At 37.9% G+C, this 25,691-nt stretch overlaps 1 protein-coding gene across 6 annotated transcripts; it reads left to right on the forward strand.

Annotated features, from left to right (window-relative positions):
* The first annotated feature begins 98 nt into the window (after positions 1-98).
* On the forward strand, positions 99-25,110 carry LOC106055388 (uncharacterized). Of its 6 annotated transcripts, none has more exons than XR_001215544.2 (7): positions 99-242; positions 4,761-5,027; positions 11,759-11,956; positions 14,352-14,485; positions 18,876-18,955; positions 20,305-20,485; positions 24,773-25,110. XR_001215544.2 is itself a non-coding variant. In XM_056020737.1 (6 exons), the coding sequence occupies exons 4-6, from the start codon at positions 18,891-18,893 to the stop codon at positions 24,916-24,918; spliced, it is 351 nt and encodes a 116-aa protein (XP_055876712.1). In that variant the 5' UTR covers positions 10,536-10,554; positions 11,759-11,956; positions 14,352-14,485; positions 18,876-18,890; the 3' UTR covers positions 24,919-25,110. The 6 variants fall into 6 exon arrangements, 4 of the variants coding, with proteins under 4 accessions (XP_013067080.1, XP_013067088.1, XP_055876712.1 ...); XR_008776634.1 differs by having other exon boundaries at positions 20,305-20,444; positions 24,756-25,110; XM_056020737.1 differs by lacking the exons at positions 99-242; positions 4,761-5,027 and adding an exon at positions 10,536-10,554 and having other exon boundaries at positions 20,305-20,444.
* Positions 25,111-25,691: the final 581 nt, after the last annotated feature.

Genomic DNA, 25,691 nt, shown 5'->3' on the forward strand with positions numbered 1-25,691 from the left:
ATTGAGAAATTTATTGACATCTTTTATTTTCTTATCAGCTTAAAGTTAAAAAAAAAAAAAAGAATATAAAAAAGATTTTAAAAAATCAACAAAAATCAACAAGTCCGGAATAGCATTGCACACAAAATCGGGAAACTCCTCTTGGTGTATTAAAAACACCTTGTCTAGATCCGAGTAATTTCATGAAAACAAATGTTCACTCTTGCCGGTCTTGGTAGCAGTACTGACTAGTCTATTTCATGGTAATAAAAATATTATATCTGCTGTTTATCGCTCATTTTTAGCTTTACCACCATTATGTTAATTGCTAATTTTTTTTTAAACTTATATTTTAACTTATATTTATAACCAGGGGCGTAACTAGGGATTTGGGGGCCCGGGGGGATTGACCTCTTTGGGGGCCCCTTGCATTTTGACATTCGACATATATCATGAGATAATGTACGCAAAAATATATAAGCCCCAAATCAAATTGGTTCAGTATATCAGTAAACTTAACAAAAAGTAATCATCAAGACTCTTTTAATGAATAATACCGTTGTTTATTAGTTAAATAATGCACAAGTGACAAATCTAAATTGATATCGCTTCACGTCGTGCATTCTGTGCAGCAAAGACATCTATAACATCAACTACATCGATACTTTCTAGTATTTGTGACTTCACTGACATTAAAATCATGATAAGCTTTTCTTGCGTCATTGTGCTCCTGAGATAGTTTTTGATGAACTTGAGCTTTGAGAATGATCTCTCACATGACGTAATGGAAGTGGCCTGAGTTAGCGGTAATCGGAGGAGGTTGCAAAGTCTGAGCACACGTAATTCCCATATGAAGCCTGTTTCCTCAATATGTCTATTGGTGATTGTATTACTGTTTGTTGATGAAAAGTGCTCGTGCATCAATGACATCATTGAAAAAGCTATTTTCCATTTATTTCATCATACAAACAGGAATAGTAGCACAGTTTGTCACAAGCATGTTTTCTAACAGGTGTCTTGGTTCAAGAAGAAACCCAAAGGTATCCACTTTCTTTCCAGCCTTTGGAATCTGCCCTTCATCTCCATATGAAATCTGTCCAGCACTTCTGTCACAACACGTTTGAATTGCAGTTGTGTTGACAGTCCTACATTAGAACTCAACTTCCCATCAAGTCTTTTCTTTCATATGGTTGTTTTGATTACAGGGAATCCATAGTATTCACTACCTTCTTTTGCTTTTTCGATGGATTGGGTTTTTGTCAGTTTCTCATCATTTTGCAGAAAGCATGAAAGGGTACTAATTTCTTTAGCAGATTCCCGTATATGCAGTCCAGACTTTTGTAGTTTCTTCCGAACTATATTAATTGGGCACAGGAGCTTTGACCAGAATTCCAGATAGGCAAAAAATTCTTAATTTTCCACTGCATGAAGAAGATTCTGTGCTAATATTATATGGCATTACGTCATTGTTGATTGTTTATGTTTTGTGCGAAAGCAAAAGGATTCAGGGTATACAAAAGTGGGAAAGATCCATATCTCGTTATGCTCGAGTATAGAAATACTCCGTTAAGTGGACTGCCGTATTCACCATCACAACTGCTGACGAGTAGAAGACTCAGGGAATCATTCCAACTGATCACAAACTATTGAAACCATTGGTAGCTGAAAATGCAGAGACATTACTCAACGAACGACAGATGAAAAGCTAAGTGAAATACGATGCAAAAGCAAGACTACCTAAAGATTATTCTGTCGGAGAGTTCGTCTAGATCAAACATGGCAGAAAGCAGTTGTCATAAAAAACATTCAGCACCCAGATCTTACATCATAAAGACAAACAATGGGAAAACATACAGAAGAAATCAACGCTTTTTAAATAAGAGTTTCGATGAAGACATCTCTGGGTACTATGATACCGATGAAGACAATGAACTGCAAACTGTTGCAACAAACGAAACAGACAGTTATAGACCAACGTCTAGAGAACTTGTTCGGTCAAGACAACCAGAAGTGGACGAATTGTTAAAGTTCCTAGTAGACAGTGCCGGTCGCAGTGGGCGCCGCGCTTTCATAGGACCCGCGCTAATTCCAAGTGTACATTATTAAATTAAACAATTATAACGTATATAAAATAACAGGGTTTTCGCGACCTCCTGATTTTTCAGGCCTCCAGGAAATCTCATAAAAAGGCAAAATATACGATAAAGTCCTGAACTTTTTTTGAATTTATTCAAATCTCATAAAGAAAAGACGAAATTGACGTTTTGGGGTGCCAATAAATAAAAAGTGGCATTGCGAGCTTTCATTTGATAAAAATTTATTGCAAAGACGAAAGTAGGCCTATTTTCTAATTAAAAAAATAATTTTGACATTATGCTTATCCCTACCCAGACTAGGCCCCGGGCGATCCGTTTCGCATAGGGCCCCGCAAATGCTAGGGCCGGCCCTGCTAGTAGATATCACTATTAAGAACTTTAAAAGGAAGGGTGTGATAATAACTTCAATAGGAAGGATGTATTAATATTATATGATATTACGTCATTATTTTTTGTTTATGTTTTGTGCGAAAGCAAAAGGACTAGATCATAAGATGTAAATAAAAAGAGAGAGTTTCCATTGGATTGAGGAAAGATGAATAAAGGGGTAATAACTCGAGTGTGAAGTTTAATTCTGAAATTATAGACGCCAAACCCGAAAAATGGACAATTTTAGCATTGTTAAGAAAAACTTTTAGTTATACTCGATTCTGTAAATTTTGCTTCAAGGTTAATTAGTGTAGCCATATAATACTCGCCATTTAGATCTATTATTAGTAAAGGTAACAAGATACCTGGAATTCGCTGTATATCATGCAGTTTTATTCGTGGCAACAAATTGTAAAACGGAAGATGCATTACATTCGTAAAAACTGATCTCTGCGGCAAAAATATTTTTAAAATATCTAGGTTTAGTCTTTGTGATAAATTTAATCCATAAATGTTGATTAAAAAAAGACACCCGTTGACACTATTTGTCAATCAAATATATTAATTTATGTATTTACAAATAAATTTCGGACACCCATTTGGGGGCCCCCCCTAGGTGGGGGCCCGGGGGGATTTTAAAATTCTCCTTCCCCCCATCCCCCCCCCTTAGTTACGCCACTGTTTATAACAGACACAAAATAGAGCAGTGAGATTTATAACAAACAACTAATTATTCACATTTGACTAGACTAGAAGACGAGTAACACTTTGAGTTTAGCCTTAGCCTTTGAGCCTTTAATACAATCACCACAGGATGCAAATTCTTCAGGATAGAAGACTTTATAGTAAAGTAGCTATTATACATAAAACACTGAACCATAATCTTCAAATACAAAAACAAAACCTGATTAAAGACACAAAGATAAAAGCACATTCCTCGTTCCATATACTTGGACAAATTTGTACAAATGCTCCTTCTTCCCTAGTGCTATTAGAGCATGGAATGGGTTGCCTAAGCTAGCCAGGAAAACCAGTGACTTGGCAGAATTAACTCATTGGTTAACATGCATGACTAGATGCATGACGTGTAGGACGTAATCATCTTCTTTTTTGAAGTAACGTCTGTATTATATAAGATACGTAGAACTAGATCTTGCATCTATATTTTTTAAAGTCATTTATTTAGTACTAAATAAGTCAACGAGTAATGTTATCTAAAGTACTACTAGACTAGTAATCTAAATCTAAGATCTATATTTGATGTCAACTTATGACTTATACCCTAATACAGCGAGATCTAGATTTGATGTCGACTTATAGCCTAATACACCTTGATCTAGATTTGATGTCAACTTATGACTTATACCCTAATACAGCTAGATCTAGATTTGATGTCAACTTATAGCCTAATACACCTTGATCTAGATTTGATATCGACTTAAATCCTAAGACACCTTGATCTAGATTTAGAACATAAGCTCAATGTAATTGCTGTGTTACGGACTGTGTATCAAGCGCAGTATGTAATCTACGTTCTATCAAGTGAAGCTCTAGTCGCTCTACTTCATGTTTAGCACTATGATACAGCAAATTAAATCCAGACTCAAATGTTGATCATAGAATTTATTTATCCGATGTAACCAACAGGAAAACATTAAAATCAGCACAAGTATTACATTAAAGTTCCACTCAGTCAAAGAACAGTAATTTTAGACTAGATCTCACACACTTTCAGTGAACATTATAAATAACAACAGACCTCATGGGACATTCAATTGAAAGTCTAATCAGATCACCCGCCGTGCAACTTGGCGCTGCACTTAGAGAGAAACATAAGTGGAAAGTTTACTGGATTAAATCAATAGGTCAACTCATTCCCTCTTCCTATTATTATCATTTTAAGTTATGGCAAATTCCTTCTGAGGATAATTTCAGTATGTACAGAGTTTAAATGGACAAAAAATACAATTAAAAACATTTTTAAAAAATAATTTAAAAAAAAACGAAGCTTATATTCAATTTATACCACCCTATTAGTTAAGTACAATTTCTTTACCTTGTTCGAAATATCAAACAAAATAATTCATGACCAATAGTTGTCTATTGCCAGGTAAAAGAAATAATTGTGCAAAATTTCAGTTTGACCCTAGATAGAGTATGGGAGAAATAACGTGTACAAACGTTTTACCAGACAGACAGGCAGACAGACAGACAGACTTGATATAAGCTTTATAAAAAAAAGGGAGGTTCATTTTTCAAAGTAAGACTTTTACCTCTAAATAATTGAACCTTTGTGCTTTTTTTTTTAACTTCTAGACCAGTCAGCAGGCTACAACAGACTCAGACTTAGAAGAAGCGAGGTAGAAAGTCAGTCAGTAAGAGCGTCTAAGTTTTCTCCCTTGTTACAATGGCTTACAGGATGCCCACAGCAGGCGTCAAGACTCAAGAATCCGACATGTTCAGGTTTAACATGGTGTATCCTCCACTTCCACGACCGCAGTCCCGACAGGAATGGGTGGACCCTGGCTGCAGCCTCAGGCCGAAGTTTGTTTGCAAGGCTCATGCCGGCAGTAGCGACACTGCGTGAGTAAGATGTGTCGGCCCAAATCAATAGTTGTTTTGTAAAAAAAAAACCCACATGAGATTATTACGTAAGCTCCAGACCATCGTCTTGATACTGAAAGGCATAATCTATGAACACTAGCTGTCCTTTGCTGGTGCTGTTATGTACCCTGAGATGTCTTGCTAACTTCATTTAATTATTACTTGCACGAGTTCTTAAAAAATAGTTATATGAATCCACTAAATAACTTACACACAGTAAGCCAGAAACAATGAAGATTAATTACTGATTGGATATTTAGATAATTTGATTATTTAATTAAATGAAATGGGAAAAAAATGATAACTACTAGCTTCACTATAAATTAATTAAAGATAAAAATTGGGAACCATCAATGCTAAGTACACTCACTATCCATTAACTCTAAACAAAAAAAAATCCATTCACCAAAGCTGAAAAAAAATTTTCTATAAAAATAAAACTATTAAAAGTAAGAAATTAATTTCCCTTTGATACCCTGTAATACGGGTGGCATTTTTAACTATGATGTCATGTAGCCAACCCAACGACCGACTGCCTTTAAATCCAAAAAAAAAATGCAAAGAAAGTCTTAAATACTTAAATCCAAGTCTTCATTGAGTCTCTCTGATTGCAAGCGGCGTTTTCTCTACATCAGTGATGCTCAACCGAATTCGACCTGCGGGCCATTTTAACTTTCGACACGCGTGTCGCGGGCCACATCAATAAAAGGTAAAATAATGAAATCCAAATTCTCCAAAAACTATTTGAAAATATTGGATCTAGTATTAATTAATGGGATATTTAAAGTCATCATTTTTTACGCGTCTAAAAATGGGATCATTTCTCTACTTAAAATGTGAGCGACATTGTAGCTACCTTTACCACCAACTTATTTTCTTGTCTCTTTTTGGTTAATATTCCCATCGACCCTCCAATCTCTAGGCGTAGTTTGACCAATCTTTTATACGCGGCTCAAACCAAAAAGGCCTTCATATTTGTTTTATAATGCCGCTGTATATGTTCTTGTTTTTGAAACAGCCAGACTTTCTTTACAAAACAAATATGCTGGCTAATTATCATGTTCCACAAAAAAAATCCATTCACTTTTCTCGGTAGATTCCCATTTCATAAACTCATAAACGCACAATCGTTAAAGGTCATGGCACCAATCCTTCAGAGAAAAAGTGGAGGCCCTAACAGTTTTGAAGGGGTGAGGATTTGATTTTCTACTTTTGTGCCGACGTTTCGGCGGGCCGGATGAAACTACGTCGCGGGCCGGTTCTGGCCCGCGGGCCGTACTTTGGGCATCACTGCTCTACATGAACACCTCGCCCGGCTCCCCATCCTTCATTGTGTTATAATTAAAACGAGACCTAGCTTTTGTCTTTATTTAATATGTCTTTGATTCGATTGGACTCAATGAATAAACCCAAGACTCGTTTCATCGTTCTCAATGAGTGGAGATGTTCAGAACTCAAGACTCGTCTCAATGAGTGGAGATGTTCAGAACTCAAGACTCGTCTCAATGAGTGGAGATGTTCAGAACTAAAAACTTGTCTCAATGAGTGGAGATATTCAGAACTCAAGACTCGTCTCAATGAGTGGAGATGTTCAGAACTCAAGACTCGTCTCAATGAGTGGAGATGTTCAGAACTCAAGACTCGTCTCAATGAGTGGAGATATTCAGAACTCAAGACTTGTCTCAATGAGTGGAGATGTTCAGAACTCAAGACTCGTCTCAATGAGTGGAGATGTTCAGAACTTAAGACTCGTCTCAATGAGTGGAGATGTTCAGAACTCAAGACTTGTCTCAATGAGTGGAGATGTTCAGAACTCAAGACTCGTCTCAATGAGTGGAGATGTTCAGACTAAACGTACATTACAATCATCTGCTCTCTAGCTCACCTTCATCTATCTATTCATATTTCTGTTAGACCTTTGGGGCACCACACAAGATTTGTCAACCGTCTTTCTCCATTTCTCTATAATTTTTTCCTTTGGTAGAACCTCTTTCAATGACAGGCCATTTCATTCTTTTATGTTGACGCTTTCTCTGTCTGCCTCCTCTTCTTTTTCTTGGTACTGTTCCCTGTAGCCATAGTCTTAGTCAGTGGCGTAGCTACCAATGTGCGGGTGGTGCGGGCCGCACAGGGCACCAAGTGGAGAGGGGCACCAAAATTCCCCCAGTGTGTATTAATTTCCGTAGGCGTTTCAGTAAAAACGACTAATTGTATGGACACGAACAAACATAAACTACTGTATTTTAAACATGAACTAACGATTTATAAACTAGTCATGTCGCTATTTTGTTTCATCTCCTTGACTATTTCTTCCATACAATGTAAGCTATAGAACAGTTTGTATCTAATTTACTAGATTTATTTCGGACACACGGTACATGTTGTTACTACACGGATCAATGCTCTGTAATATAAAGAAGAAGATAGGCCAACCTTTTTTTACTTCATTGTTTAGTCCATTGGTTTAATCTAGATATTGACTTTACAAATATATTTCTAAACTCTAGCTCCAAACAATTGTCTTAGTTTATTCATTTCTTTATGATTCTTTAGAGTTTAATTTTGGAATTAATTCTATTGTAATGTCAATATTTTAAAATAAGCTAACCTTTGTTTTCTACGAGTTTTTTTTTTTAACTAACTAATTAATTGTAATACTGTAACGTAAACAAAATGATGAATAATGCTCAAGACTGACTAGTCTGGCTGGCGCCTCAAAACCCTTTTAAGCTCAGACGGAGAAATCGGCATCTCTGGTTCTGTCCGGTCTGGGTAGACTATAAGGGCCCCATACCCAGATCTATCGGGGTCCCTTATTACCGACCTATCGGTATAACAGAAAATGGTATCTGATGGGTAGGACTTTAGTGTAGCTGATGCCAAGTTTTGGAGTATGGCAGGTGTTAATCGCCTCTTGGTGGCTCCCTCTTGCCCTATAAGGGACATGCTTATTTGTGGGGCCGACTTCTCCTCCACGGAGGGCAAGTACTAATTATTATAATTGGGATTCTGTCAGTGGAGAGCCCAGCTGATTTTGACCAATTGGCCGCAATGTGGAGGAACGATCGCATTTTATGCTTTTCCTCTCTCTCCACTGTCGCACTAATATTGAGGTGGGAAGCCTAGAGTCGCCCCTTTCATAGCCCTCATAGGTTGTAAGTACCGCCCTCTCCCTCCTTAAATGTAAAGGGGTCACGTTTTTTAAGATTTCAGCAGCGTTTGTTGGGCTTGTCCGAAAGGTGCCTGTCACGAGTCGAGTCTGTGACCTATTTCTACCAGTTTCTAGAAGCGAGTTCAAACCAGTGCAAGTGTCCAGCGTAAACAAGTTAATTTTAGGTATCCAATCAAAGAAAGAGGTTAAGGAAAAAAATAGCACACGTCAGCTTCTAGAAGTTCAAAGTTACTAAAATAATTATATGAGAAAGTTCCATGATTCTGGAACATACGATCAAAGAAAGTATTAATTAGGGGAAAGTCAGTTAGACGGGGTCCTCGCATAGTAGTAGTTCTTGTAGAGCGATGGTCCTCGATTATTCTTCTCTTAGTAAAGGTTTATTCAAGTTTTGTGATATTAGCAGGTTCATTAGTTAAAGTTTTATTAGTTGAAGTTGAAGTTATACTAAGTGAAGTTTTATGTTTCTTTAAGTTTTATTTATGAAGTATCAAGTCAAGTTGTTATTGAATTGAGAAGTTAATTTGATGTGAAAGTTGAAGAAGTATTATTAAAGAAGTTTTAAGAAAATACAGAGAGATGTTTCTTTCTTCACTTCATATGAATTTATCAACTTATTAATACAATCCTTCGGCCAGTGGTTACAGTGCCACAAACGAACCTTAGTGCATGTGATTGTACTCGGTTGAGTGATTCGAGGACAGTTTTACTAGCATATACTTGAGCTGTACTCAATTTAAATTGTGATCTGAGTGCCCCTAAGTACAATGTGCGTAGCATGTAAGCTTTGACACCCCACTTTGTGCTGGCTAGCTTTCTTAGTAACGCTAACTTCTCCGAGGCTTTTCTTTCAACTTCCTGGACGTGCTGGAACATTTGACAACTTTCTATCCAGGGTTACCCCTAGATATTTGGCGTGTTTTCACGTTGGAGTCGCAGCCCACCGAGTTGAAGCTCGAATAGAGCTTTAAGAATGTCGATCCCTAGGCTGAACAGGGACCAGGTCGTTTTGGCAACGTTTATCTGAATCTGTCATTTGTCGCAATACGAGGAGATGGTTTGGAGGTCTGCTTGTAATGCCGCATGTATTAGGTCGGCTTTCTTGCCGGTTGACCAGAGGACAATGTCATCCGCATAAAGCAGTTTCTTTGACCGCAGTGAGGTGCGTTTCTTAAATTTCTTAAGTCTAAAGAAACATCGAGACAATTTCAAGTCACATCATTGCCAGAGTCCACCGACTATAGGCGATCTGTTAATGGGTATGAATTAACTGAACAATTAAAAGCAACAAAGCAAGATGAGACGGTTATCATTGAATCCAGAAAAAAAATGATGAGGCCGACATCGTGAAAAGAAGAAAATACTTCAATACCGCAGGTTCTAGAGACTAAAGGACAGCACACAAGCATGTCCTCAAAAATTCATACTGAAGAAGCTGAACCATCAGACAGTGTAAACAATACAGAAAGCAGGATAATAAACTCTAGACTGAACGACATTTGGAGATTGGCCTGATGTCATCACATATAATATTCCCATACACCTTTTCACTCAAGGATCTGAAACAGTTCAGCGTATGGACAGTCAATTCAGAGAGGCGTATAGACATCAAGAATCAGCAAAAGGAAAGGCTAGAAAGCTTTGAAAGGCTTGGTTTTTCAGGCAAATGTCAAACGGCGAGAAAGTTCTTAGAAAGTGGATGTGTTATTCGCAAAAAAAAAAAAAAAGAATTCTTATTTTGCTTCCCCTGCACACTCTTCTCAACAAGATCAAGTACCAAATCTTCATTTAAATCCAAAGATGGATTCAATGAGACCAGCAGAGCATCGCTTGCTTGGAGGGAACTTGAAGTTTGCCTGAGAGTAGGGAACAATATTGGCAACAAGGCCCAAGATTTGATTATACAAGAGACGAAAACCTGGAGAGTTAGTAAATTACTATCAAAGTACGATCCACTCTTGAGGGAGCATGTGCTTCGAACTAAGCTTTGTTCCAGTCCGAATACATACATGTCTCCACAAATACAAAATGAATTTATTACAATATTGGGGGATCACGCTAAAAAACAAATCATACAGCAAGTAAAACAAGCCAAATATTTCTCTATTATTTTTGACAGTACACCTGACATCTCAAAGCTGGATCAAATTTCCCAAATTTTACGGTATGTTGTCATGGAGAATGACGGGGTGCAGGTTCTTGAGTCTTTTGTTGACTTCATCGACACAAAGGACAAGCATGCTGCTGGAATCGCTGAGATGATTCTAGAGAAATTGCGTTTGGATGGCTAAGACATAATGGACTGCAGGGGTCAAGGCTGTACGGTCATGAAAGGTCATTAAGGTCATGAAAGAATTAACAATATTTGATTAATGAATACATATTATTTTGAAAAAAAAGTAAGGTTTTGCAATGTTATTAATTAGTTTTTTTTTTTTTTTTTTTGTTTTTTTTTTTTTGGGGGGGGGGGGGGAAGGCATCAATATGAGGTACCGCACCAGGCATCATATACTCTAGCTACGCCACTGGTCTTAGTTGTTTGTTTTTTTACAAGGTCAGGGTTATTTATTGGTTTGCCTCAATGTTTTGAAAATCTAAAAACAAAAAAAAAAAAGGTTACAAAGACAGTTTGTGTGGAAACATAAACTCAAAATCGGCCCCCGAAGTGGTCCACCCAGGCAGGTAAAATGGCAGGTTTCAATATTTTCAGAAAGAATATCAGAATGAAATTCTATCAAAGGGAAATGAGAAGAATGGAGAAAGAAGGTTGTCAGATCTTGTGTGGTGCCCCAAAGGTCCAGCAGACCAAGTGATAGGTGAAAGTGAAGGAGAAGTTCAACGTGAACCTGGCCTAACATGTCATATAATGTTTATCTAATTGATTTAATTGTTCTATAAAGGGTCAATCTCTTATTCAAAGCCTCAAGGAGAAAAACATTCCCTTAAAATAAATCCTCTTCCTTTAGTTCAGTGTACCGTCTGTGTGCTGCGGTATGTTCAGTTCACTCGATAATATGAAATAACTACTTATTAATTGTTGTTTTAAATTATGTTCTACTTATATGCATACTAAATAGATTTTCCTATTTAAAAGTAAAAGTAAATATTTTTTGTAAATGTAGTAGTTAGTATGATAGATCTTAACTTTTTTACAAAACAAATCTAAAACCGTTTGCATAAATGTGTTATAAATATAGTAAATGCTTTCCTCCATTACTAAATATCCTCCAGTGTTTGTTACTATCAATAGTGAATAGTTGTAAAAAAAGGTGTATTTTTATGATTTTAAAAAATTAAATTATTCGCTTTCAGAAAAGAAAAAAAAAGCCGTTGCATAGAACTTTGAATGGTCTAAAATAACATGATGTTGGATTTTCAATATCTTTTTTTAGTTTACGAGATCTAAACGGGACGGACGGACTGACGGACAGACAGACAGACCACACTAAAATAATAGGATCTATTCCCCCTTTCAAGGGCGCTAAAAAGTAAATAACGCAACATGTAGATTTACGAGCCAATTGTTTGTTTCTTCCAGTCTGCACAAACAGAGTCCCATGCAAGCCAAAGCTCACCTCCTACACCCGGCAGGCGTCAAACTGCCTGAGTCAGACATGTTCCGACATTACCACGTGGTTCCCACTGAGAGAATTCTAAGGAAAGAGATGAGAGAAGCTTCAAGAAAGGGTACTTGCTACAACGATGGTGTTCAGATGTGCTGTCCAGAGATTTCCAAGTAATCATCAAAAAAAAAAAATATATTGTAGTGTAAAATTGAATATTTTACCAAATTCATGTGTTCTAATGAGTGTAAGTGAATAGGTCTCAAGTCTTGTATGTATAACAAATAACAAAAGAAAATGAAATTGTTGACTTAAATGGCCAGATACTATGCCTACTTTTAGCCTAGCTTTTAAGCGGTATGTGGAGGGACCGATTCATTTGGAAGCGAGCAAAAATGCTGTTGGCCTTAGCCAAACTTTTGTTTATTTTTCTAAACAGTAATGCGTTGTGAGACACTGTGCTGTGGTCAACTGCATTAAGTGGCAGTCGTTCAAAGTGATTTGAGGAGCTCAGTAATTAAAGTATATAAAGCAGTGGTTCTTTAGTCTGAGACCTGGGTGCTTTATATGATGCATTTAAGACTCCTTGAACGCTTCAAAATTGCCTGCGCTCCATATAGGGCATAGGATAGCAAGATTAGACTACATTACCAATAGCCAAGATCTTCTAGAAGCCGGGTGTAAACAGTGTAGAGGCACAAGCTAAAATTCGACAGCTAACTAGGGTTGGACACCTATCCCGAAAGGAAAGTCACATAGGCGCATCTTCACAATGGCAATAACATTTAACCAGTGACGTACGAAGGGAATGTGATGCTTAGTGCGGCCCTCAATAACTGAGCATTGCTAGGTACGCCTCTACCTTTATCCTAAGTTATAAGAATTTAAAAAAAATGTTTTCTACATTATCCTTGGGAGAAAATTGAAGTTAGTAAGACTAGATATTTATCACAAGATTTAAATATTTAAAAAGAGCGAAGCTTCATTTTAATTTGAAGAAGGCAGAGGTAGATTTATAAATGTTGTCAAATGTAAAATGTTTTAATATGTTTCGTATGTTCCTTCAGAGATGAAGATAATTTACTTCCTAGTCCAAATCTCCCGCAGGACGACGGGGGATGGCAGTGGGCAGGGTATGAACCCGGGACCATCGATAAGTCCGACGTCAGTCCAGCGCGCATACGCACGAGCAGACAGCCACCCCTTTACCTTTGTCTCAATCCCATGTCTCGCCATTATAGGACCTCGTGTGCGTTACACACCAGGCCATTCCCTCCTCTTGCAGCTTTGGAAACACCGTAATCAAAAGTTAATGAGCAAAGTAATCGATAATATGCTAGCATTGCGTTTGCCAACCTATTTTTCTGTACCAAGTACTTCTTTGTGTACATGTAGCAACCAAATTACAAAAGATGTTTTTCTTTTTTAATTTTTCTTGTATGTGTGTCTCCCAACTGGTTCCCCGAATATCTCCAGGCTAAGCGTACTTTAGCTTGGGCTACCCTGTGTCTGGTGGGCCGAGATTCTATTGACGTAGCGCTCACAAGTGATCAAAATGAACTTATTTCTTTTATCAATCGAAGTGACTTTCAGTTGCGTCCAGTGAATGCTTTGAAGTGCCCCATTAAGATTCTGCTCAGAAAAAGATGACCTTTACATCATCTACCCTATAGATCGCAAGGTCTGAAAGGGGAACTTTACTAACAACTTGGGTACAGGATTTGTTGTAAGAAAGGCAATGGTAGCTAAATGTTATTGGACTGAACTCAAAAAAAAAAAAAAGAACAAGGTTTGCTGGACTGGTCACTTTGAAAGAATGTCAGAGAACAGAGAAGCGAAAATAGTGACCGACAAAAACCAAAGGCAGGCGCCTCAAAGTCTGACCACGAACATGATGAAATGATGATGTAGAGGCAGATGTACAATTTAGAAGCTCGGGCATGGAGCCGAAATTTTCAAGAGATTTAAATAGAAGGATGTGTTGAAGCAGGCCAGAGCCCTCCTTGGTCTGTAGAGCCACTGCGATGGGTGGATGAAGGCAAGTGTAACCTGAGCTATAAAATTAACCCTGCGAGGGATACTTAAAGCAAAATAAATTGCTAATTGCGTCCTAATGCATCACTTGGGATAGGTGTTTATTTTGATGTGTATAAATATTTCATTGGCTGAGCAGTAAAGCGATTGGTTTCTGACTCGGGGGTCCCGGGTTCGAATCCTGGTGAAGACTGGGATTTTTAATTTTGGGATCTTTGGGAGCCTCTGAGTCCACCCAGTTTTAATGGAAACCTGACATTAGTTAGGGAAAAATAAAGGCGGTTGGTAGTTGTGCTGGCTACATAACACCCTCGTTAACTGTGGGCCACAGAAACAGATGACCTTCACATCATCTGTCCTATAGACCAAAATGTCAGAAAGGGGAACTTTTTAAAAATATTTCATTACCTATAGCTGAGTAAGTAAACTATATAAAGCAGTGGTTCTTATAGTACAAAAAAAACAAAAAATGTTTGCAACTATCCTTTTTATGATCACCATCTGTTCACTGCCTGACTAATGTGCATCTCTTAGAGCGGACAAGCTCAACTGCCGACCAATAACCTACGTCTATCAGGAGTACTATGTTGAGCCAAGGGGCAGCGATGACTTGAGAAGCAACTGAATCAACTGAATCAGATCATTTGCGACGTCATTTTTCTATAAAGGTAAATACAAAATGGAAACTTTAAGGTTGCTGAGCACTCGATAAATGTGCAGCTGGAATTGGAAAGGCATTAAAGTGAGCGTAGAAAGAGATTGTAGAAAGCGTCCATGAAGTGACAAGTAGGGTCCATTAAGTTCTCGTGCAATTTGACTGGCGAGTCGCGAATACACTTTAAATACTTGCTCGTGGATAATGAAATGTATGCTCTCTTTTCTTTCAAGACCAGATGGTCAGATCCACACCTGGAGATTTACTAGTATTAGATTCTTACTGCCCTCTCTCTTTCGTTTTGCAATAAAGTTCAAGGACGTTTTTATTGAATATTTGCGTTTGTTTAGAGTCCGGCGGTTCTCAACCTCTAAGCTCGGCACCCCCTTTTTTTATGATCCCCCCACTCTGCCGCGACCCCCACCCACACAGCAATAGAAGAATAAAGAAAAATAATCCATATTTTCAATGGTCTTAGGTGACCCCTGGCAAATTTTCTATCGACCCCCAAGGCTGAGAACCTCTGGTTTAGACTAACAAAAATATTGAACCAAGTATAAATACATTTACGCATTTTTCCTTTTTCCTACAATTATAAGAGCATCGTTAGAAAACGGAAACAATGTTAAGAATCTAAACTCGCAGAAGATACTGCAGAGCTCACTTGAAGTAGGCTTAGTTTTGACTTCATCCTCTATATTAGTTTGTTACTGCCCACACTTTTGAACAAAATGTTGCTAGTTTGACTCGAGGTAATAAAATGAGCAGTGATGTTTTGAATTTCTGAGGTCTAGATTTAGAATAATTTCTATGTATAAAAGTCTTTATAAATCTAAATCAATATATATATATATATATATATATATATATATATATATATATATATATAATATAATATATAGGTCTATAAAAATGATTAAAGAGTTATTTCTTCTGATGTATATACTATATCAGTTGGTACAAACCACTAGGCTGACACATTTTTTAGGAGCAGACCAAAAACTAAAAAGGCTTAACGGGCAATAATCCTAATGATTTGTTCATTATCCCAAAATACAGTGAATTAATTTGAAAATTGTATAATATCAAAATTAAACCAATATATTTATTTATGACACAGTTTGTTTGTTTTTTCTAAACCTAGCGGACCTCATTCACCAATCGTAAACAAAGAACATTCAGCCACGTGATAATATTGATAAAACAATTTTTAAAATGTCACGTGACAGCCTGTGTGTATTACGTAATTTGAATAGAAGAGATAGAGAACCACGTGGCTAAATGTTGTTTGTTTACGATTGGTGAATGACGTCCATTATGAATTTACATACAAAAAAAAAAAACGGCTTAAAATATTTGGAAGTGCAAATTGATTACATTCTCGGCAGATGAAATTGTGAGATTAAATTTGGAAAACTGTAATTCAACAGAATACTAATTTTAGTTTAATTTAGTTTAAGCAATTAAAAATGCAGGTCTAGTCTCACTGTTACAATGTCCATGATAAGATGCGAAACTTAAAATATCTAAATGTTTTTCAATTGCATGGAATTATTTGTAATGCACTCTGAAGTATCTCTCCTCAGTAGCTTATCGGTTTCAACGTGTATAATCAGTAAAGTTGTAAGTAAATAGTTGGCGAATAGAACAAATCGTTGTTAGAAACGTCTAAGGTGGGGATCGACTATTGGCAATGGGACCTTATTGATTGTTTCCCTTTTATCTCAAATTTAATTAGTACATGCGTCGGAGAGAATTAATAGTGCATATGCACTTAAATTTTGGCTTTATGGGTGTAATTATTGGTTAAAATTCTTGTTTTAAAATAGGTGGGAGGCTGGATTAAACATTTCATTTCGGGCCAGAGTTAGTCCTTGAGGCGTAGTTCGTCCAGCACATCAATAGGATATTAATGGCAGCGGATTGTAAGCCTTGCATTGACTACTTTTCAAAATATTGATTTGTCTAAATGATTGAGGAAACAAGTGTATCGATTCAACACAAGTCAATCGAAATGTTTAATTCGATTGAACTAGATCTCGATCTATTGGGGGTGGGGGGAGGGACTTTTCAATTTCAAAAATCGAAATTTTCAACAATTGTTGTGATATTTCTTTATTTAGGCTCACCAACACTCAGAAACAATCACACACAATATCATAGATTGGAACTAAAATTATGTTGCATTAATTTGTGACACTAACAATATTATGATAGAGTTTCCTAGTTACACTTGTGAAATTGTGAACATATTGTTACGAATCTCACTATCCAGGCTCTCTGCAAACTGCACCATACACCACCAACTTAAAGAACTTGACAACTCAGGGCTCCAAAGTAACGTAACACTTTAATAGTTGAATAAATAACAGCCAATACTGTACAATTGGCAACACGTACACTGTACAAAATCTCTCCGATAACACCGTTCCGCAGTATCAACTCTTGCACTGGCCTCTCCGTCTCGTTCCGGGCTTGCACTGGGTTCAACAGTTCAGGACTGACTTCACACACTAGGCTCGTTGTGTCGGACTCGATCGCAGACCAAGATCAAGACGCCAGCCGTCTCAACTGTACTGTCGTAATGCTCCGTACAGAACCACACCGCTGAACTGTGCTGTAGTCGACCGGACTGTAGTGAACCGGGCTCTGAACCCCTGCCGTGAACCGTCTTGACTGCGACACCTCCGCTCTTATATAGGGTCCCTACTGGCCTTCTCGAACCGGACAGAACGCCGCTCGACGTTTCTAGGTGGTCAGATGACTACAACTCTCGTGACGCTCCTGAGCTCTGTTCACGACGTCGATCCTTCCCGGACCGCCGTCGATCCTTCCCGAACCGCCGTGTTGACACTCGTCTCGGCTGACCGTCGTAACTCGTCACGGTTGACCGCTCGTCTAGCGCTGGCCTGGGGCGATTTGCATCGGCTGACTACACTCACACCACTACCCCCATCTGTGCCACCACCAGGTTTATAACAATATAATATTTACAATAGATTTTTATTAAATTAATAAATTTTTACTATTTTAACTGTGAATAGACCATGCTTTTAGTGACCTAACTTTATCAAATTTAGCTCTTGTGGTATGAAGGGAGAGTAACCCCTGAAGGCAAGACATGGCCTAAATTGTGCTGATGTGCAAAAACTAAAAACTCAAACTTGTAATATCTCTACTTTCTATCCAATCTACAGTACTCAATGATATTAGAATATGCTAATATACTAGATTTATATGACAGGACTTCGTGTTTCGATTCTGGCATTAAAGCCCAAGAATAATAGAAATTATTTGATATTTACAGACTGCTTCTTACTAGGCTTTTATAATAATATTAAGAACGCTCGTAGACTATACCACCCTCAATCTTCTGTTGTTAAGAACGCTCGTAGACTATACCACCCTCAATCTTCTGTTGTTAAGAACTCTCGTAGACTATACCACCCTCAATCTTCTGTTGTTAAGAACTCTCGTAGACTATACCACCCTCAATCTTCTGTTGTTAAGAACTCTCGTAGACTATACCACCCTCAATCTTCTGTTGTTAAGAACTCTCGTAGACTATACCACCCTCAATCTTCTGTTGTTAAGAACTCTCGTAGACTATACCACCCTCAATCTTCTGTTGTTAAGAACTCTCGTAGACTATACCACCCTCAATCTTCTGTTAGGATGGAGCAAGATCTCAAAGTCTGCAGGCCTAAAAAAAGTTTATTTGTAAATAGAAAGAGAACGTACCTAACATGAAGCATATTTTGTGCCCAGCCTAATAAGGTCAACAGAACAAAGGAATAGTTGCTGAATGATTACACGATCTTCTGAGCTCTAAATTTAGTCATTATGTGTGACTCTGGTGTAGTCTTTGAGATTATCAGATATGACTATTTGGGATTTGGGATGAAGAAGGACCGAGTCCATAGCGCTGGTGCGGATGGAAGAAATCCCCAACAAAGGACATATTGTATGGCGGACATCAGCACGGCTGATGTGTTACAGAAAAGAAAATTGGTGGACTTCTCCGGGATGCTCGGCCTTTGACCTCGCTTATAACTCATGGGTCTCCGAATACTAACCATTTTACATCTGCTTTGATCTTTCCCAGACAGAAGTTTGTTTTCAGACAAGCAGATGGAGGTAAACTTCCATAAGCCTAGCGTTCTAAGAGTCTTAGACTCAACTCTTAGGATAATGACGATGGTAGAGGTAGAGTTGATGAATGCTTCTAGACGAGAGTAATAGTTGCGAAAACGTTTGCAGTGTCAGGTGTTTTCTAATGAAAAACATTGGCCTTGGTCTCAGTATCTAACTATATAATACACTTGAAAAAGAAAATCATAGTGTATATTAATGATTAAGACTTGTTGAACTACATCGTTGTGTTCTTCTTTGGATCATTTGAGGAACTGGTTTGAAAAATGTCATCAAGAACGGGAATATTTGCAGAATCGAAGCAACAAGGACTAGAAGCTTTTCGCAAATGGTGAGTTCATTTCTGTTAGAGACAATAGGCTTCATTTTGTGTTATGGCATTGTTCAAATTCTTTCAGGGCATTACATTTATTGTTTCGTTTCGTATAAATTTGTTCATGTCAACTCTTTTCATGGGTTCAAAAAGTTTGGAAGAAAAAGTCCTTGAAGGTTGAAAACGGCTCTCACATTTTATGTAAATCTTTGGGGAAAAAATCAGGTTCTTAATTGGCAAACATTACATCAAATAAATACTAGGAGACCACGGCCAGCTTCATACAGTGGGATTTCTTTTGTTTGCTTTTTTTTTTTACAAGAGAAACATTAATATATATATATATATATATATATATATATATATATATATATATATATATATATATATATATATATATATATATATATATATATATATATAAAAGACAATACCTTCATTATTGAACTTAACATATAATAAAATAATCATTAAAAAAAATGTTTGACTCCATTCGGGTAACGAATTCGTGACACTGTTAGCTGCATGAACGTACATTTTTTTCTGATTCGGCCAGGGGGCAAGGCCAGGGGGCAAGGCATACCTGTGCGATAATTTATTGGTATCTTAATTATATGGACATCTAGATCTAACACTAGACTTAAGCCTAAAGTTAAAGTTAAAGTCTTGATTTGAAGGTCTTAAGAACTAGTCTAGATCTACTTATAGGTATAGAATCTAGATGTAATCTCTATCAGATTGACTTTCCAATCGGAATGATTCCCGTGATGCATCTTTACACCTACACTTACAAGACGGCCTGGGCATTCATTTATTTCACTCTTGAATCAATAAAGCCTTACATTCGGAAATACCCGAACGCGAAAGTCCTTTCAAGAACGCAATAGTCCTTTCAAAACCGATGTTGGATCTAGACCTAGAATTAGTCTCTCTCTAGTCAAATGTACATTTATTTATTTTTTACTTTGAAAAATTATAACGTTCAAACTAGAGTTAGAGCAGTATTCGAGAATCGCGTTCACCCAGGTTCCATGAAGGAGTGACTTGAATAGAGGTATTGTAAAAATGTATTGTATTTTGGAGTCTAAATTTGAAAACTGATATCATGATTTTGTTTGTTGTCATTTTTGCTTTATCCTTTAGAAAGAAGCATTTCTCTTTCTCTACCTTTCGCTCTCTCTCTCTCTTTCTAATACTCCCCCTCTCCCTCTCCTTCTCTCTCTCTCTTTCTCTCTCTCTCCTCTCTCTCCTCTATCTCTCCCTCTCTCTCTCTCTCTCGTTCTCTCTCTCTCTTTCTCCTTCTCTCTATCCCTCTCTCTCGTCCTCTCTCTCCTAAATATCACCCAATGCACTTATTGTCTTCTCAGGTCAGCTACTTTAACCATACCTAACAGGCCAGAACTGTGTACACCTGTAGAATCGCTGTCCCCTCGACCTGAAGAAACTGTATATAGTCCTCTCAAGATTGGATTGAAGCCAGACTTCAGAAAGAAAAAAGATGACTTGAGTAATACAAGTGTACTTAGTTCATTGTCAAAACCTCTTAAGGTCGCTCTTGTTTTCTTTTTTTCTTTCTCTCTCTCCCTCTCTCTCTCCTTTTCATACGCACAGGCCAATGATGGGTAGCGAACACAACCTCCTTTGGGTTATCCTGTTTGACCTGACAACCCAGTCCAATAAGTCCGCTACGCCAGCTTTACAAAATCCTTTCCAACGGCCATTAGGATAATGGCGCTTTGGGACACGGATAAACGCGAGGAAACACACACACACATTTTACAGTTGATGAAAAGCAAAAATATTGTGTTCAATTGCAGAGCCGCTAAGCGGTCACGTTGGGTGTGATGGGGAGCGTGTGTCTTCACAGCAATGGTGCAGACTCAGCAGAACATGTTGGAATAACTAGCAATGAGTCGATAACTTCTTTATCTTCATACTATATTTCCTTGTGGGGATCATTTGTGGCAAACGTGTTGAATATTATAGAACCTTAATTGATATTTATCGACCATCCAACTTTTTGTTTTCTTCTATCTGGAACCGTTTCAACAATTCTTATAAAATAACCAAACATCTTTTTTTTTTTTTTTTGGGGGGGGGGGGGCTGAGCGAGAGAATTAGTAAAAGTAATAGATTAAAAGTAGCGTATATTTAGCAACTAATGGCAATCGCTGTAAGTGATGTTAGAGCACTGGCGGATCCAGAACTTTGGAGTGGGGGGGGGCGATTTATTTTCCAAACCCTAACCCTAACTCCCAGTAAACCCTAACCCTATGCATAAACATGCGTACAGCACACACACATATATATCATATATATATATATATATATATGAGAATAAAAAAAGCAGGATTTCTCAACCTCCGGCGAAAACAAAACAACTGGGGCAGCGCTGTAAGGTTTCCTAGTGGGGTCGAGGCGAAGCCCCGACGCCAAAAGTGTTTTCTTGCATTCTTCAATGCAGAAACGTATTCTCCTGACATCTACTGCTCATTATTCATTAATGGAGTTCGGGGCAAAGCCCCGACGCCAAAAGCGTTTTCTTGCATTCTGATCATTATTCATCAATAAAGTTCGGGGCGAAGCCCCGACGCCAAAAGCGTTTTCTTGCATTCTTCACTGCAAAAACGTATTCTCCTGGCATCTACAGCTCATTATTCATCAATGAAGTTCGGGGCGAAGCCCCGACGCCAAAAGCGTTTTCTTGCATTTTTCAATGTAGAAACGCATTCTCCTGGCACCTACTGCTCATTATTCATTAATGGAGTTCGGGGCAAAGCCCCGACGCCAAAAGCGTTTTCTTGCATTCTGATCATTATTCATCAATAAAGTTCGGGGCGGGGCCCCGACGCCAAAAGCGTTTTCTTGCATTCTTCACTGCAAAAACGTATTCTCCTGGCATCTACTGCTCATTATTCATCAATGGAGTTCGGGGCAAAGCCCCGACGCCAAAAGCGTTTTTTTGCATTCTTTACTGCAAAAACGTATTCTCCTGACATCTACAGCTCATTATTCATCAGTGGGGTTCCGACGCCAAAAAAGAATTCCTTGCATTCTTCACAGAAGAAACGCATTCTCCTGACCAAACGCTCATTATTCATACTACTAAAAAAGGACTTTTCAAATAATGTTGTACTTGAAAAGTATTCTAATATGAATTTATAGGCCCTAAATACATTGCAAATAAAACCGATTTTTTCCTTGAAAAGATAAGATAACCCACATATTTAGATTTTGGCTTTGAGGATCGACGCCGAAAAATAATATTCAATAAAAATCAAGTATAAATTGTGAGTTATAGTCTCAAATGTATTTAACTAGCAAAATATCAAATTAAGTAAAGGTTGGGAAAAGGGACTATGAGAGTATCATCCGAGTTTAGAACTCATCTCAATTGTGACTCTTATACTGAAAAATTTCATTTGAATTCTAACTTTCTTAAAATAATTATTATTAATTAATGTGAAATTACATAAACTCTGTCTGGAAATGGGAGGGGCGGTAGAGTTAAAACGATTAATCCTCGCTCCTTTAATAATTTCTGCTAACGATAGCATTTGGCATTAAAGAATAAGGGTGGGGCGACTAATTTTGTTCACAAACTATGATTCTCTATAAAAATAGGACCGCCCCCCCCCACTCAGAGGGCTAGAGTGGGGAGTGCAGTACATGCAATCGCCCTCCCCCCAACCCTACCGAAAGGGATTGACATAATATAAAATTTATATATTAATTGAATTAATGTTGTTCACAAATTATGATTTCTCCATAAAAGTAGGACCGCCCCCCCCCCCACTCAAAGGGTTTAGGTGGGAAGGGCAGTAGAGGTATTCGCCCCCCCCCTCCAATCGGCAAACAGGGAACGACATAATATAGAGATCTGTTAAAATATCAATAACAAGTTTTAATCATACAGATATTTAATTGATTCTGTTAGCAAGCTGTGATTTCTAGAAATAAATTGAACCGCCCCCCCCCCCCACTCGAAAGTGTATGGGGGGGGGGGGGGATTGATACCATCGCTCCCTTCCGACCCCACCAAATCGGCCAACATACTAGAGGGGGGGGGGAATAATCTAAAAATAGGTTGAAATATAAATAATTAGTATATATTATTAACATAAGTAATAAATTCGTATACAAATTGTGTAAATTCTATACTAAAATTCATCCGCCCCCCCCGGGGGGTCGTCCGAGTGGGGGGGGGCGATCGCCCCTACCGCCCCCCCCCCCCTGGATCCGCCAGTGTGTTAGAGGCATTCATAGCGCTCATACATTTAGTACTCTGAAGACGTCAAACAAGTTGTTTTCACAATTCTGCTTCTTTTTTTTTAAACAAAAGAAGGATGACTTAACAATTGAATGGGCTCTGTAGGTAATATCTGTATGATAATAGGACCTATTAATTTAAACTTGATTTGGGCATGGGGGGGGTCGAACAATGAGAATCAAAGGAAGTTAAATGTATTCTGCGAATAGCTTTAAAAAAAAAAAGATAATCCAGAGTGGTCGTATGATTTCTAATGTGTTGTATAAAAGTATTATTAATTTAAATGAACAAGGCGAAAGTTTAAAGGTGAAAGGATTTTATTAGAGAGAAGGGAATAATATCTAAAATATGTAAAGAAAAAATATTGATTTTTATTCTAAAGATAGCCAACTCTAGTGATGCATTTTATTTCACCAGTAAACCTTAAGCTTACACTTGCATTATTGTCCAGATTATACCCAATACCAATGTTTGGACAATCGGGTGATGTGGTACACACACGTCATTATTATCAGCATATTATGTTCTAGTTATTACAACGGAGACAAGAAATGTGCGGTATTATTACGTGATTATCGTGAAAATCATAATGTTATACATAATTGTAATTAATTTACAAAGTCCAGTCAACATGTCAGCTTTAAGTCTAACAGTGCACACACATAAGAGACTACTGGTCAGTCATGCAATTAATTGTATTATTATAGCCAGTTATGACGTAAGTGTGCTGTGTCCAGCGCAATGTTACAAAGTGTTGTTTCTTTACATTTGTAATTTTCGTAGTAGGAGGCACTGTGGCTGAGCGGTAAATTGCTTGGTCTCTGAATCGAGGGTCCCAGGGTTCGAATCATAATTTTAGGCTGGAATTTTGTAATTTTGGGATCCTTGGGTGCCTCTGAGTCCACCCAGCTCTAATGGGAATCTGACATTAGTTGGGGAAAAGTAAAGGCGGTTGGTCATTGTGCTGGCCACATGATACCCTCGTTAACCGTAGGCCACATCATCTGCACTATAGACCACAGGGGCTGAAAGGGGAACTATTTTTCGTAGTGGTGAGTTTGTTTATAGATCAAGTTAAGACTAGCCTCTTACAATCGTACAGCACTTCCTTGAAGGATGTAATAGAATTTAAAAAAATAAAAAGCTTCTCTAAGAGTATGAACACCACATATACAGCCAGATCTCTCAAGATGTAGCATTTATTTACGTTTATTAATCGGTTCGTGTTTTGTTAGGTACAACAAACAAATTGTGCAAAGTTAAAAATACATCCGAGAATGGGTACGAGAGAAATAAAATTGTACAAAAAAAAATGTGCCGGACAGACAGACAGACAGAGTCGCTATAAGGCTTTATAAAAAGGAAGCTACAAAACGAAAACAAAATCAAACACTTAGTCATGTGACACGGAAGTAATCAATACCATTCCCCTCCCGCAATTCGAGAGGAAATAGTAGTTCCCAGGTAAATCAATGATAAACAGAGTCATACTAGTAGATTTAAAAAAAAAAGGTTAAAAGAATTCTTATTTGTGTATTCTTTGTAAAGCTCATTTCGTGTTACAGTCATTTGGATGCAATCAAGACAGCGAGATGGCTATTACCCCCTACTGGACAGACTGACCAGGAAGAAAGCTAAGGTCAACTACTACGGCAAGTCAACGCCGACTAGGCACAGTCAACTCAATAGCAGCACTCTCATCCAGAAGTAATCTAACCATGAGCACTTCCGGTCTGCAGAAGAATGTCAACCATCTAAAGCAGCAAAGTGACTCACCCACATCGCACGTTGACTCTATGCACATGGAAGCTAGAGCAAAGCTGTTTTGATTATTAACGATCACATGGATATTGACTTGTCATGTGAATTTGTTTCAGTGGGGAATAAGAAAAATAAAACGCTTCAAAAATCTATTTGTTGCTTAAAGTTCGTAAATAATTGATTCGACTTTTACACATTTCTTTTCGTTCCCAGTACGTTATGACTTTGGGTGGTCTGTAATATATCTAACCTTAATGTTTCTAATCTAGAATGCGCACTTAGTGATCTATGAGCAAAAGATGGCAAAACTGAGCTTAGCTTGGGGGAGGGGGGTCTCTCTCTTCGCAAAACCTTTGTATGTTTAAAAAAAAAACAGCACATTATTTATTCTTCGGCGCTTTACCAAATTCATAGCGCGAAACTCCTTTGAGAATGCTCATAAATAGTTTCGAAGTCCCCAAAGACCAGCTACAATGGGGAGAATTGTTCGTCGAGGCCAATAAAGAGATATTGGCTAAGCAGATCTCTCAACAATTGTAGAGTCATCTGTTCTGTGTGGTCATGGTTCTTTGAGCCGCCGGCCGTGGTAAGGCCGAAACCGAACTCCACAGAAGTCATTAGTATTCCTACAATGTGTCGCCACTAGGCGTGAGATGGCCTCCAACACGTGTGACCTCGTTAGGAGCAGGTTGGCGGATGATGACAAGGAGCGAACCTTTATTT

This window comes from Biomphalaria glabrata, chromosome 2, assembly GCF_947242115.1.
Source record: "Biomphalaria glabrata chromosome 2, xgBioGlab47.1, whole genome shotgun sequence".
NCBI lineage: Eukaryota > Metazoa > Mollusca > Gastropoda > Planorbidae > Biomphalaria > Biomphalaria glabrata.

Excerpts from the sequence above, each read along its gene's own strand:
- LOC106055388 (XM_013211626.2), top strand. The coding sequence starts at position 4,852 with ATGGCTTACAGGATGCCCACAGCAGGCGTCAAGACTCAAGAATCCGAC. Across the intron at positions 5,028-11,758 it reads GCCGGCAGTAGCGACACTGC|TCTGCACAAACAGAGTCCCA; the intron begins GTGAGTAAGATG and ends TGTTTCTTCCAG. Across the intron at positions 11,957-14,351 it reads TGCTGTCCAGAGATTTCCAA|AGCGGACAAGCTCAACTGCC; the intron begins GTAATCATCAAA and ends TGCATCTCTTAG.